The 14,798-nt window shown below is 36.1% G+C and overlaps 1 protein-coding gene across 1 annotated transcript in view; it reads right to left on the reverse strand.

Moving 5' to 3' along the window:
• Nucleotides 1-14,798, reverse strand: part of TMPRSS15 (transmembrane serine protease 15) — a 116,775-nt gene that overhangs the window by 27,479 nt on the left and 74,498 nt on the right. Inside the window, exons 18-19 of the mRNA XM_059388380.1 lie at nt 14,669-14,779; nt 12,975-13,107 (exon numbers count right to left, since the gene is read on the reverse strand). Of these exons, the coding sequence (XP_059244363.1) occupies nt 12,975-13,107; nt 14,669-14,779 (244 nt within the window). The remainder of the gene's footprint in view (nt 1-12,974; nt 13,108-14,668; nt 14,780-14,798) is intronic.

The raw sequence follows: 14,798 nt of genomic DNA on the forward strand, positions 1-14,798 counted from the left end.
CATTGCCTATTCAAAAGAAGCTCCAGTGTCTTCCCCACACTATACCCAACACTGACCCTTTTCCATCTGTGTATAGGGAATTTCCAAGGAACATTTATAGCTATTATGATCAATAAGAAGAAAAGAACTAAGTTTAGAGTATGTCCAGTCTCTTTCAGATGAGACAATATCCTAAAAACACTGGAAGGGTTTGTCTGATAACTTTTATCCACTGAACACAGAACTGGAACAATGGAGCCTATATTTAATGCCCTGGAATTCAGCATCTTGCATTTTAACTTTGTAAACAGATAAAAGTAAATCTAGCACACAAATCATTGACTATTCATTTAATAACACCTGAAATGAATTTGCCAAAGGAAGAATGAGTGCTGTTCAGTTAATTTTTAAAGATTAAGGCATTCCCTCCAGGTAAGCAGAAGCATCATCTTATTTAAGTATTTATCTAAAATATATTTGTGATAGTTCAGAACACAAAATAGTCATAAAACCCAAAAAGCAGTGGAGAGTGTAGAAACCAGGAATGCTCTAGGTCAGGGCCACCCTCTGCCCCCCTCAAAGCTTTATATTATTGCTCAACAGACTCTGCTTGGCTGCCTGCCACCACTCTTGGTCTGGTCTATCTCTCCATTCTTCTAAGTGGTGTGACCAAGAACAATGGGCAATAAAGGCAGAAAACTCGTGCAACAATATTCTCAATACACCAAATAAATGAATAAATAAATAAATAAATAAATAAATCTCAGTATCATTATTCTGCTGAATTCCTACCTGTGTTGGATATTCTTCTAGGTAGTTTTCTATGTTCCTGACTCAAGGATTTCCACAGTATGTTCTTCAGGCAAGCAGCATGAGCCTCCAGAGAATATATTAGAAATGCAAATTGCCCAGCTGCATTCCAGACCCCCTCCCCACTACCCTCACCCCCACATCAAAAATCCTGGGGCTGGGGCCCAGCCATCTGTCTGTTAACACATTCAGGGTGATTTTGATGGTTGCCAAGTCTAGCAACCCCTGTCAAAGCCAAATATAATGTCTATTTTTCACTCATTCAGGGGTCTGCTTTTTGGCTTCCAACATGACTTGGAGTTATTTGATAGGCAATTTGGTTTAAGGTACTGATAAAGTGAATTCATATGTCAGGGCCCACAAAATGGAGACCACAGCAATAGCCCAGCCCACTTCACAGATCTAAACCTGTCAGCCCACACAGGAAAGGCCTCACTGTCAAGGAATCTTAATAGACAATCTTCCAACCCAGCTTTGGCTAGCTTACTTTACCCTGGAAAATAGGACCTGCTAAACTTACAAGGAAATGCCCCACCTCCTAGGCAATCAGGCCCCGCCGCCTTTTCTAACAGTCTGTAAAACTCCCCCTTGAAACAAGTAAGGAACAATAATAAAACAAGTAAGGAATAATAATAAAATAATAAAACAGTGTTATTCTCTGCTATCCCACTGTGGGTCATACCTGCACTCTCTCTTTCTCAAATAAATAAGTTAAAAAAAAAATAAGATTTTATTTATTTACTTGACAGACAGAGATCACAAGTAGGCAGAGAGGCAGGCAGAGAGAGAGAGAGGGAAGCAAGCTCCCTGGCAAGCAGAGAGCCCAATGAGGGGCTCGATCCGAGGACCCTGAGATCATGACCCGAGCCGAAGGCAGAGGCTTTTAACCCACTGAGCCACCTAGGTGCCCCAATAAGTAAAATCTTTAAAAAACGTATTTATATATATCTCATACATAGATGTGGTTTTAACACTTTTCCATTATCTATACATGTTTTATATTCTATCCCTTGATGATCTCTCCCCCCCTTTTTTTTAATTGTATTTGAAAGAGAGAGTGGGGGAAGGGAGAGGGAGAAACAGAGACCCCCCTGAGCTAGCAGAAGGCAGCAGCTCACCCGCTTACCCAACTGAGGCACCCAGGTTCCCCGCCCTCTGCTTTTTTTTAAATGAGTAAGTTCTACACTTAACTCATGACCCCGAGATCAAGAGTTGTATGCTCTATTGACTGAGCCAGCCAGGCAGTCCCACTAGCTCTTTTAATACATGTCATGAGAAGTTGCGTTAATATCTCTAGAAATTCAAAACACAATGTGGACAAAATTAAATTGAAAAAATATTGAAATGTTATTTATAAATACATTTTTAAAAATCAAGTGTCTGTTTATTACACACTTAGCACTGGCATACTATGACGGGATTGGCAGGTAAATTTTTAACATAAGCCTATTCTAGAAGGAAAAAAAAAAGACTAGAGGCAAAGCTTTAAAGATAAAGAATATTTAGTAAATGTTAATACTTCTACCCTTGAATTGTCCAGTGTTATTCCATTTGATGTTCTATCTGGCAGAGGAAAAAAAAAATAAAGATTATACATGCACATGGAAAAGAAAAGGACATGAAGTCTGTATTCTGAGATTGTCTTCTTTTCGTTTCCTCATGTTAAGTCTCAAATCCACATGAGGAAACAGACTGCAGTTAATACTACAGATTTATTCTTTGGAATATAGAATACAGAACAGAATAACTGAAACGTTCTTTTGGAAAGAAAATTAAGTATTCATGAAATTAATTTTGTGTTGTACATACTGATGTCAGTAGCCCAAGAACGATATCTAGAGCCATCAGGTCATACAACATTTCCAAGTGTCAGTGCTAGATGCTAGAATTTGGAATTTAATTTGGGACCGACTACTTGCATTTAAAGTCCTGCCAAAGTCAACACATCCTTTTCTGGACTGAACACAATTTATTCCAGTTTGTAGCCACAGTAAATAGAACACAAGTTTATAATCAACTACTTCTTGTTTTGAAGAAATGATGGAGACAATAAAATATATTTCAGATGTTCTTGGCAACATGAAAGGTTAGCAACCTTTTATTATCACCATTTATTTTTGAAAAACAAAATCTCAGAATGACTGAAAAATTGAATTGAGAAAGAATAAGCTATATTAAGTTCTGCAGTTAAAGTGTGTCACTGAATCGCTCCCTGCCTCAGTTTCCTTTTCTTGCAACAAAATTCATTTTTAATGTTTACAGAGGCACTCTGTCAAGATTCTGGCCGAGAGTTTGCATTTTTTAAAGCCTAAACATTTGAGCTCTGCAGATTTAGATAGCTCTACCACACATTAGCACAGCTGTTTGGAATCTGTAGAAATACGGTATCACATAGAAACATGCCCGTATGGTATTACCTTGTGACACACTAATGCCTCCCGACTACCTCTTTCTAAACCTTTATTACCATTTGTATAGGTTATGCCTCCTCAGAGGGCTCCCCTGGCTTCAGGAAAACCTTATTCTATGTTGGAAAAGAAGCCTATAAATGCAACCCACCATCAATCATTATTTTTAAGGTCCTATATGGAATATAAAAACACACGCAGAGATGGATTCTAGGGAGCATAAGAAAGCTATCCTGGAGGGTCTTGTACAGTATTAAATCTGTGTCTTTCCTCAGGCCTGCTTGGGTTTCCTATTTTTTGTCTTGCTCCTCAGACTGTATTTGCCCTGATAAGAATTCCTCCCGGAAGCAAGAGCTTAGGTAGGGACCTGTTAAGCTGTTGGACACACTAAAGCTAAACAGAATAATAACAAATGTTGCAAATGCTGCAGTCAGGCCTGCGGCTCATTTCACACCCCACAAGGCTTAAGCCATGAATGGGGCCAGGTGGGATTAGTCTGAAAAGGGTTTTAGAGAAGGATGGACCTTCTTTTACAGACTGGTGGGAAATCAAGGGATTGATTTGGCAGGGCAGAAGGTGGGGAGGGTGTTTGAATAGGCAGGGGAAAGGAGAATGAAAGGGATTTCAGGCAAAGGATGGCAAAACACCCTACTCAGAGTCAGGGCATGTGGGCAGTTGGGTAAACGGCATGACTGTATTGGACACGTTTCAGCTAAAATTGCTTTATTCCTTGACCACATTTATCACAACACACCTAGCAGTCCCCAACACTACCACAGCTTAGCAAATAGGGAAGCTGAATTATTTTTAGATTTTCTGACCTCAACTCCTAAGATCTCGTGATACACAGAAGGGGAAAAATGCCAAGAGAAAAAAATTATTTTCACCTAATCAGTTCTCCTCGTTTGCGCAAGCTACTGTATTAAGAAGAAGAGAGACACGAATGGGTCAGTCTGGTAGCTGTTCTGTGTTATCCCACAGATGGCGTGGTCTTAGGAAGGAAACAAATTCTTGGCATTTCCTACCTCAAGTGTGGCTGAGAGAAATAATACTTAGGGAAGATTGTCAGAAACAGGATCCTTATGGTGAACATCTTGGAGACTGTGGTCTTAATCCCTGTACTATATCTTGGACTCATTTGGAATTATATTTTCGTAACTGCTGTTGGAGTTTATTTATTTTTAGATAAGAGGCATATGACATACACCTCTACATTTACTATGAGGTTTTTTCAGTGCATATATTTTTTTTTCCAAGTTTTTATTTAAATTACAGTTAGTTGGGGCACCTGGGTGGCTCAGTGCTTAGGCGTGGGCCTTCGGTTTAAATTATGGTCTCAGGGTCCTGGGATCGAGTCCCGCATCAGGATCCCTGCTCCATAGAGAAACTCCTTCTTCCTCTCCCTTTCCCAGCCACTCTGCCTACTTGGGATCTCTCTCTCTGTCAACTAATAAATAAGATCATAAATAAATAAATTCCAGTTAGTTAACATACAGTGTAATATTGGTTTCAGGTTCATCACTTACATAGATTCATCACTTACATATAACACCCAGTGCTCATCACAATAAGTGCCCTCCTTCATCCCCATCCCCCATTTAACCCATCTCTCCCACCTTCGTCCCTCCCAGCAGCCCTCAGTTTGTTCTCTATAGTTAGGAGTCTGCTTCTTGGTTTGCCTGTCTTTTTCCTGGCCCACATTCATTTGTTGTGTTCCTTAAATTCCACACATAAGTGAAATCATATGGTTTTTGTCTTTCGCTAATTGGTTTATTTTGCTTAGCATAGTACTCTCTAGCTCTATCCATGTCATTGCAAATAGCAGGATTTCACTTTTTTATGGCTGGGTAATGTTCCATTGTATATATGTGCTACCTCTTCTTTATCCATTCATCAGTTGTTGGACATTTTGGCTCTTTCCATAATTTGGTTATTGTCGATAATGCTGCTATAAACATTGGGATGCATCAATGCGCGTATTTGTTCAATGCATTACTACTTTAAAAGGACATGCATGGAAAATTTCCTTTAGAATTTAGTGTCTCCGGGGCACCTGAGAGGCTCAGTCAATTAAGCATCTGCCTTCAGCTCAGGTCATGATTCCAGGGTCCTGGGATTGAACCCCACTTCAGGCTCCCTGCTCAGTGGGGAGTTTGCTTCTCCTTCTCACTCTGTTCTCCTCCTGCTCATGAACTCAATCTCTTTGAAATAAGTAAGTAAAATCTTAAAAGAAAAAAAGAAAAAGAATGTAGTGTCTGTCTCTCCTATGGAACTGGGAGCATTTATCCTATCTCATAATTAAAGTGACGCAATTTTTAACGTTTTTCTTTTTGCACAGGTTTCCAGGAACTCAGGCACAAATACTAGTAATTGTTTTGTTCCTATACATCTTATAAATTTGCCTCTTTATTTCCTCAGACCTTATTTTCAGCTACTATTCTATTAATATTATTGCATATACCTTTTGTTATTCACCTCAATTTCTTTTTGAAAAGGTAAGGTTATAAAGAAAGGAAGAAAATGAAAGGAAATGAGAAAAGAAGAAAGGGCATAGGAGAGGGAGGAAGGAAGCAAAAAATCAGGAAGAATGAGAATAAGGGAAAGAGGAAGAAGGAAAATTAAAGAAAGGGACAGAGAGGATATTCTATTCCCTCTTATCAATTTTATTTAAAATGGCTCCTGGTCTCATAGAATATAGCATTATTTGCAGGTTGAGGGATTGGAAATAATTTTTAGACAGGAAATAAAATGAACAAGAAAACTTTTGTTATTCATTTCACAGGGCAAAAGTTTTCTCCTGTTCTCAATGAGTTCTGTTTTAGAATATAGAAAATTCCTCACAAATAACATGATCTGAGGATTCTAGTCCTTTATCTGATATGTCATTCGCAAGTATCTTCTCCCAGTCCATAGGTTCCCTTTCAGTTTCATTGATTGCTTCCTTTGCTGTGCAAAAGATTTTATCTTGAAGTCCCAGTAGTTCATTTTTGCCTTTGTTTCCCTTGCCTTTGGAGGCGCATCTAGCAAGAGTTTGCTGCGGCTGAGGTCAAAGAAATTCTCCTCTAGGATTTTGATGGATTCCTGTCTCACATTTAGGTCATTCATCTATTTTGACTTTAATTTTGTGCATGGTGTGAGAAAGTAGTCCAGTTTCATTTTTCTGCAATTGGCTGTCTGCACTTTTTGTTAATTAACTTGAATTTAAATAAAACAAACAAACAAACAAATAAAAAACTCCTCAAAAACCAGGATCTAAGGAAATGATAAAGGATATTGGTTTATATGTAATGGATTGAGTAAAAAAAAGTTTTTGAGTTTTAAAAAAAAAAGTCTGTACCAGACTATTATAGACCAAATAGCTATATTTTGTAGAAAATTTATTGGTAGATGATTCACAGTTGTGCCATACATGAAAGATATTTTCTTACTCCTTTATATGTATGATTATAGTCTCAACAGTTTCCTTGCCACATAAATCTCTCTGGGGTTACAAAATATCCATTAGAGTAGAAGTCAAAATAAGAATTAAAGACAGTGATAATTCGCCCTGAATTGTATCAATATGAATATGATATTTCATATAAAAGAGTCTCTTAATTCCCAATAATTTGTTTTCAAATTCTTAGTGAGAGATATCAGGAATGTATTTTGCAGAGAAAGCAATAATTCCATGGTGTGGTTGGTGAAAACCAAGCAACAGATTTTTTTTTTTCCTTTTTAATGACGTCCTTCCTATAGAGATTTCTTTAAGGTCTTTACATTTATTTTGAGCTACTGGACAAGAAAGTTTTTTTTTTTTTTTTAGAGAAGCCAAAATAGACTGGTGTCAGAATGACAAATTAAGGAGTCCCCTGGATTAAGTCAGAGATGGTCCTCAAGCTGGTTTCAATAAAAAAAAAAAGAAAAGAAAAGAAAAGAGGGGTGCCTGGGTGGCTCAGTGGGTTACAGCCTCTGCCTTCAGCTCAATTCATGATCCCAGGACCCTGGGATTGAGACTCTGGGATCAAGCACCGAATGGAGCCCCTGTATCTGACTCTCTGCTAAGCGGGGAGCCTGCTTCCTTCTCTCTGCCTGCCTCTCCACCTACTTGTGATATCTGTCTGTCAAATATAGTCTTTAAAAAAAATTAAAAAAAAAAGAAAAAAAGAAAAGTTTGATTTTCTGTTTCATTTCACTTTATTTTTGCTTTTGATACCAGTTGAAATCAAACTGCCAGACTTTAGAGATGCTTTATACAAGTTCTCTGTTTTCTACCGAAACAAGTACACAAAAGTTCATGGGTTCCATTGAGATGACAAGATTACCCCACCAAAATCACCTGGGACTCTGCAAAGACCCAAGATCTCTGGGCCTCACACTAGCCTAGGTCTGGGGTCTGTGAAGCTATTTGTCTGTGATAATAAGTAAGGGGTTTGTAATTAGATAAGAAATAGTTACATATTAACGTTTGCTAACTTTTAATTGAAATGTATCTTCCTTTCTTATACAAATGTAGTGACTGATAATAACACCTATAATTTTGTCACCAAAGCAAACATTACAGTGGGTGCATACATCTAAAAATATAATTTATGCTAATTTTTGTCTTACAGTAATCATTAGAACCTCCAACGTATCTTATCCAAAACCTAAATAAATACATATCACTATATGATATTATAATATTTTGCTAGTTATTTTTTAATTTTTTTTTTTTTTTTAAAGAGAGAGTGTCCGTGAGTTGCCAGGGCTGGGGGCAGAAGGAGAGAGAGAAAATCTCAAGCAGGCTCCATGCCAGGGCTTGATCTCACGACCTTCAGCTGAAATCAAGAGTTAGATGCTTAACGAATTGGGCCATTAGGTGCCCATTGATAGTTATTTTTTAAGGAAGTTAATTTCCTTTGTAATCATGCATGTTTTATTTTTTACTCTTAAATATGCAAATCTAAGAAGAGGTTGGTAAATTTCAGCAGACTGCCAAAAGTGACCATAGGCATGCAAGAGTAGGTTAAGGAAGCCTACCCTAGACCGCGGTTCTCACGCTTTAGCATCGGAATCACCTGAAAGGCTCTTTCACAACCACAGTTTGCCAACTCTACCCTAGACTTGCTCAAGATCAGGTCTCCAGTGGAACTCCAGAATTTGCATTTCTGTACATGCATTCCAGGCTTGCAGATGCTGCTAGTTTGGTCCTAAGAATCCAACGTCAAAAACCATGGGCCACACTGAATCCAAATGTCTGGGTAAAAGACAAGGTGATTCTAACTATAACCAGCTTTAGGGGCTGCTGACCAAACTCTTTAATTACTAGTCAGTGGTACACCTGCTTTCACTCCCTTACCCATAGCAGACAGAATGTTCTAGCCACGGCACTTTTCATAATATGGTGAATAATAAACTTACTAAATACGAACCTTAGAAAGTTATAAAATTATTATGCTTTGCTGTAATTGTTTTCTCCTTACTTATTTTTAGTTAATTCATTTCTAATTTTAAAATAGGGAAAATATCAGAGTTATAGTTTGTATATCGGGTAAATGATGAACATTTTTGCTTGGCCAATTAGACCAAGCAAAATTCAATTTTTCCCACCACCTTGCCCACAACCTGCCCCTACCCCATCTCACCCTAGGAAAGTAGCTAAAAATATGATACAAATTTTCCTTTGATGCTACACTTTCCAAGTTAGAAATTAAAAATAATAGAAAATAGTATTTAATTATTTCTTTGTGAAGTTAGCAAATACCAAAACAAATTATTTAAAGTAGAAGTTAGTAGTTAAATTTTCCTACTAATTCCTGTACCTTATCTTTGTTGTTGTTTTGTGTTAAAGCTTTTCCTACATAGTTGAAAATTTGGGGACAATGACAGGAAGTATGAACAAGAGCAGAAAAACTTCTTGTCTACTGATTTTTAAAACTACTATGGAACACAGGCTCTATTTTCAGTTTTCCGGGACCCAGTGTTTAATTGTGGATACAAATCTGTGGTGGTGCCTATAGAGGATATTACATCATTAATGCTCTGATTATTTGGAAGGCTAATAAAAACAACATTTTACCCCCAACTCCCCTGCAGTTTCAAAACACCTCTGAAATGGAAGAAGTAATTCCATTTCTTATTTTGGATTGGGAATGAGAGACTCAACCTGAGGCTTTTCACGTTTGAACTGAAGGTATCTTGCATAGGATTTAAAAATTAACAGCAGCTCTTCATAAGCAGCCTAATAGGGGCATGTATATTCAACTCTATCTTTAAGACATTAATATTTCCTAAATTCTGTGAAGCTGTTCAGACTTGATGACTTGTAGTTTTTAAATGGCTTAGCAAGGCAAGTCAACCACATAGTTCATGTATTGGGTTAATAATGAGGTAGGGTGCTTTCCTAGGAAATGTTTTAAAAATCACTCCCCTAAATTTCTTTAACATTTATCCTTGAACTGCTGTAAAATGTTTTCTTTCATACTTTGATCAGGGACATGAAAGTGTTATTTAAAGTACTTTTTTACTTATGCATGCTATAAATGGCAGAGAATGAAAATGTTTCATTTAAAGGAGGGAAGGCTGATGAAATCTGCCTCACATGATTTACTAGAGTCTTTGGGGAATTGCATTTTGTACCCTATCTGCATAAATAATCTTGAGAGACTACAGTGCCTTTTTAATAAATTGACTCCTAAATTACTTTCCACTGTACCAAACACATCATTTTAAACTCACGAAGTTTTCTTTCGGTTACTATGCGCCAGTCTAGACACATTCTCATTAAGGCTATAACTTTCTTTCAATTACTAGAGTACTACAGAGACTATTTAATAAGTGTAGGCCCAAAGATTAAAGTCTTTGCAGAGATTACCTGACTCATTTCTGAAGAAAGCAAGTGCCTGACCTTCATCAAAAACATTGTATCTAAGGCAGTGGGATTTGCTTGATACACACTAAAAAATCTAGTTTTTTTGTCCCTGTCTCCTGCTGGAAGGACTGTGATTCATAGGAAATGAAGTCAGTGAACTAGAGAGTATAAAATTTGTCTAGGAGAAACATGTAAATAGATAGTACACAGTTGTGTGGGATTGCCTGTCATTCACTCAGCTCAACCTGTTTCCTAGAATGCCTTCCCTGACATGCCCATAGTGAGTGGGTCTCCTTTAAGACATTGTGTTTATCATGTTACATTGTCATTATCTTTTTATATGTCTGTTCCCACCATACTTAAAGCAAAACCATGTTTTACCCATCCATGGGACAGACACAATATTATTGCTAATGCTTAAATTTCTGATCCAGAAGTCATCAAAATAATACATTTTTATTAGCAACTGTTAAAAAGTAATGAAGGTATTTTCCTTTTTAATATTCTCTTTCATGCAATTGTAGGAATTGCTAATGTATTTTATTCAAATTTTAAAAATTTCTATCAGTGAAAATATTGATATTTTGTTCTCTATAAATGATTCATCTTGACCCCATATGTCCTCCAGGAAACTCTTCAGTTAAGATTCACAACCAGAATGAAAAAAAGAACCTCCTGTGTCTATAACCATACAATGATGCCTAGATAGATGGTGAATTGGAACACAAGCTCCATCATCCAGAGTATGTGGATTCATCACTTGTGGAAACAAGCTCAAGTTACCAATCGCCTTAGCTTAATCTTTACTAAATTCCTGATTCTATAAAACAATTCCTAAGAATAACTGACAAATTCAGTAGTGAAATCAAATGACTTCGTAGGGGCTCACTTGTGTGAACTTACTATTGAACTAAAATCAACATTAAAGTAGGAATCTGGAATCAATGCCACTTATCCTGTGCTTTTCTTGAAGTGAGGATAAATAAACAACTTTCAGTTTCAACGATTGGTCAACCCTTCATCAAAAAAACATTATTCCCTCTACAGCTCACCTTCCTCCAAGCCTCTTTATGTCTCAAAGTTTCTCATGTTGAAAGAATTTTTGTTAGAATGCAAGCTATAATGTATTATAGAAACTAATATATGAAGTACAGGAAGTCTCCATTTAATGCATATAAATCAAAATGAGGATTATTTACATAAAGGGTGATAAAGCTCACATCCTCCCTTTGCTCTTTAAGGAATTTGATTTCCTGATGAGGTTGACATCACTTGAATGAGGCTTAAAGCTGGAGAGTTCACATTCTGAATGAACAGCATTTTAGGAAGTAAAGGACATTGAGAACTTTCATTTCAAACTGCAAGAAATTATGGGGCATTTCTGATACTCTGAATGGGAACTCAGCATATTTTCCTATGGTAAAATACCTATATGTGGTGGTTAGGCACTAGATTGGTATTAATATACAATGAACCTCTTCCAGTCTACTAGAAATTAAATAGCCATTATAGATTATAGATTACATCAAGCCATTATAGATTACATTAAGACCTATGGTTATTTCTAGTGGGAAATATGTCTTGGGTTGGGTTTAAAAAAATAAACATTTTGAAATAAATTTTGAAAATCTTTTTATAGTATGAAGACTATATGATTATTAGCTAGAAAGAAGGGCCCCTTATAAAGAAAGCAATCAATTACCTTTGATTTTGATGAACTAGGAACAGTTGAGATAATGCTGTGGGTATGTGTGGATGTTGAATTTTTCACTTTATATGAAATTTTTAGGATGGATTAGAAAATCACTCCCCATCAGGACAGAAGAAAAATGATAATGATTTATAGTTGAACAACTTTGGCCATTTAAATAGCTAGTTATTTCTATTTTATATGCACATATATTTATATGTAATGAATAATTTATTGCTTTAAATATGTTTTTTAATATCTATATATTGAGACAATCATAAGTCTGAATATTAGCATTCAGTAATGGATAAAATAGTCATAGTTTCTATATTTATAGATTTTATTATTTAATATGACAGGACAGACTAGCAAATAATATAGTACTATAAGTGATAAAATAACCATCCATGATCTAATATAGTTAAATCTCCCAAATCATGAATACCAAAGGACCAGAATGCTAAATTAGAGTTGATTATACAACTTAAAAGAAGATTATCACTATGATTTCCTTCTATTTTAAAGCTCATTACTTTTGAGATTGGTGGGAAAGTAAAAAAAATGAAAATGTTGAACTTGTATTTTTGATGTAATATATTATGACAGACTGGAACTATAATAAATTTTAGGTGCATCATTAATATTTAATTATCACTTTCATTATGCAACTTCAAAAAAATCTTGAAATTTTGTATACCTTTTCTCACAGTAATTATCCTGCTACAGATTTTCCAAAGAAATTATTGTGGAAATGTTGCAAAGATACAGCAATTGCATGTTCTCTAAGGGCCTGTGTGGTTAGTGATATAATATATATATATATATATATAGTGATATATTACATATATATATATATACTTACATATATATATATGGTATATATCTGGTGATATAGTATTACATAGAATATTTCATTTTCTTTGATAATCTATAGAAAATATGTAATGGTATGAGAAATGTTGTGTAAGTCAGCTATAAAACAGCATAATATAACATTTTGTATGATTTTATAAGACATTATTTTTATATACTTACATTTATATCATATTTATAAAAAGGTTATTAACAGTGGTTGTTTTTGAAATGTTTTTTGAAAATGGTATTACTCAAGATTTTTATTTTCTTCCTTTTGCTCACATGTATTTTCTAAATTCATAACTGCCATAAATTTAAAAAAATGTCTTAATAAACCCAATTCAATACTGATAAAAAAGTTTGAGAATCTCTTAAAACAGAGCTGAGTAGAATTACTTACCCTAGTCCTAGCAGCTGACAGACGTCATTTGAAATCTGGGTGGTCCAATTGTCAGCACAAGCTCCATGCCACGTACTCAGGATTCTGAACTGCACCAAACCATTGTTGTTCAGTGTGCCGTTGAAAAGACGCACTAAAGAGATTTGATCACACAGAGGGTCATTTTGACCTAAGTCGTCAAAAGTAAATCATGGGCTCTAAACAACACGTGTTGGGATGCGTGGGTGGCACAGTTGTTTAAGCATCCGACTATTGATTTCAACTCAGGTCATGATCTCAGGGTCCTGAGATGGAACCTGCCAGGCTCTGCACTGGGGGTGGAGCCTGCTTAAGTTTCTCTCTCTTGCCCTCCCTTTGCCCCTCCTCTTTCCTTGCTGCTTTCTCTCTCAAAAGAAAAAAAAATAGTAAAGTACATATGTAATATTCTTAACATTTAGAGTTTAGAGATTGATGATAATTTTTCTTAAGAGTATGTTAGAAGCCCTAAATCGAAAAATACAAATTTGACAGACATAACATTGCTCTTTCATAGAACTATAAAAATGGAAAAGGCAGAGATATGGAAGTTTATCGCATATCAATACAGCAAATAAACAGAAAATAAAGTTATTGGTGAGGAGCATGTCTTACTAGCTTAATTTCTAAAAGAAGGAAAATTCAAGTTCAGAAACAACTTCAAGCATTTTTTTTTTTCTCTACTTCCTTCCCTAGAAGCTATTTTCTTTGGCTTTGCTTTTTTGTTGTTGTTGTTGTTGTTGTTGTTGATTGGTTTCCATCTTCTTCCCCGCCATCCTACAAGCATGTTGGATACAGTATAAAGGTTATGAGTGGCCAGGTAGGGACTGGGTCAAGTTGAGTGAGTTTATCAAACAGGTGAAATATGAGCAATGATAGCTTCACCACAAACACCTACTGTAATTCTGTAATTAATGTTATTGTTTACAGTTTTTTTTTTCCTATTCTGAGAAAAATAAGAGCATTGACTTTAGAATCAGACAGACTTAGGTTGAAAAGGCAACTCTAGCCCTTACTAGGTATGTGATCTTTGGCAGCCACTTAACTTCTCCAAGCCTCAGGTTTCTCATGGCTAAAAAGAGCTAATTGTTATGTTAAGATTGCTTTACAGTGCTCAGTTATAGCGTGGGACACATAATAAGTAGCATTAAACATTTGTTTAGAAATAAAAGCAAGAAGTAGCCATTGCTCATCCCATTATAGAGATCTAGAATTGGGCTAGATTACAGACTCAACAAAGCAGGAAGAATAGGTACAGAAAACCAAGAATGCAAAAGAGCAAGTCTAACATAGTTCCAAGTAAACATGAGGGTGTCTGTCTCCTTATGCAGGCAGTGGGCAGGGCATCATAGTCCCTAAGGGCAGTGCTAGAACACCTGGTGCCGGCCACTGACTCTCTGTGGTGTTTTATGCTTTCTATGTGAATGTGGGTTGTCCTAGACTTAAAATTACTAAATGTAGTCAAATGTTAGTAGACAAATAAACAAAAACAGGGGTCTGCACGTTAACTTTTCTCCTAACCAGAATGGCATTGGAGAAGATGAAATCACTGGGGAATGATCATACCCAAGAGCACCAAAACACATCCTGATAAACACATTCCTAATCTTTCTTTTTACATTTGTAGACTCCAAATGTAAAGGCTAAAGTGAGAAAAGTGTTCTCAAAATAGAACATACCGCAATGGGCTTCATCTGAACCATCCTTACAGTGTAGAAGACCATCACAGAGATTCACCAGAGGAACACACTCTCCATTCTTACACTGAAAATAGTCTTCCTTGCAGGGCTCTATGGAGAGAAAATATTT

Source organism: Mustela nigripes, chromosome 2, assembly GCF_022355385.1.
Source record: "Mustela nigripes isolate SB6536 chromosome 2, MUSNIG.SB6536, whole genome shotgun sequence".
NCBI lineage: Eukaryota > Metazoa > Chordata > Mammalia > Carnivora > Mustelidae > Mustela > Mustela nigripes.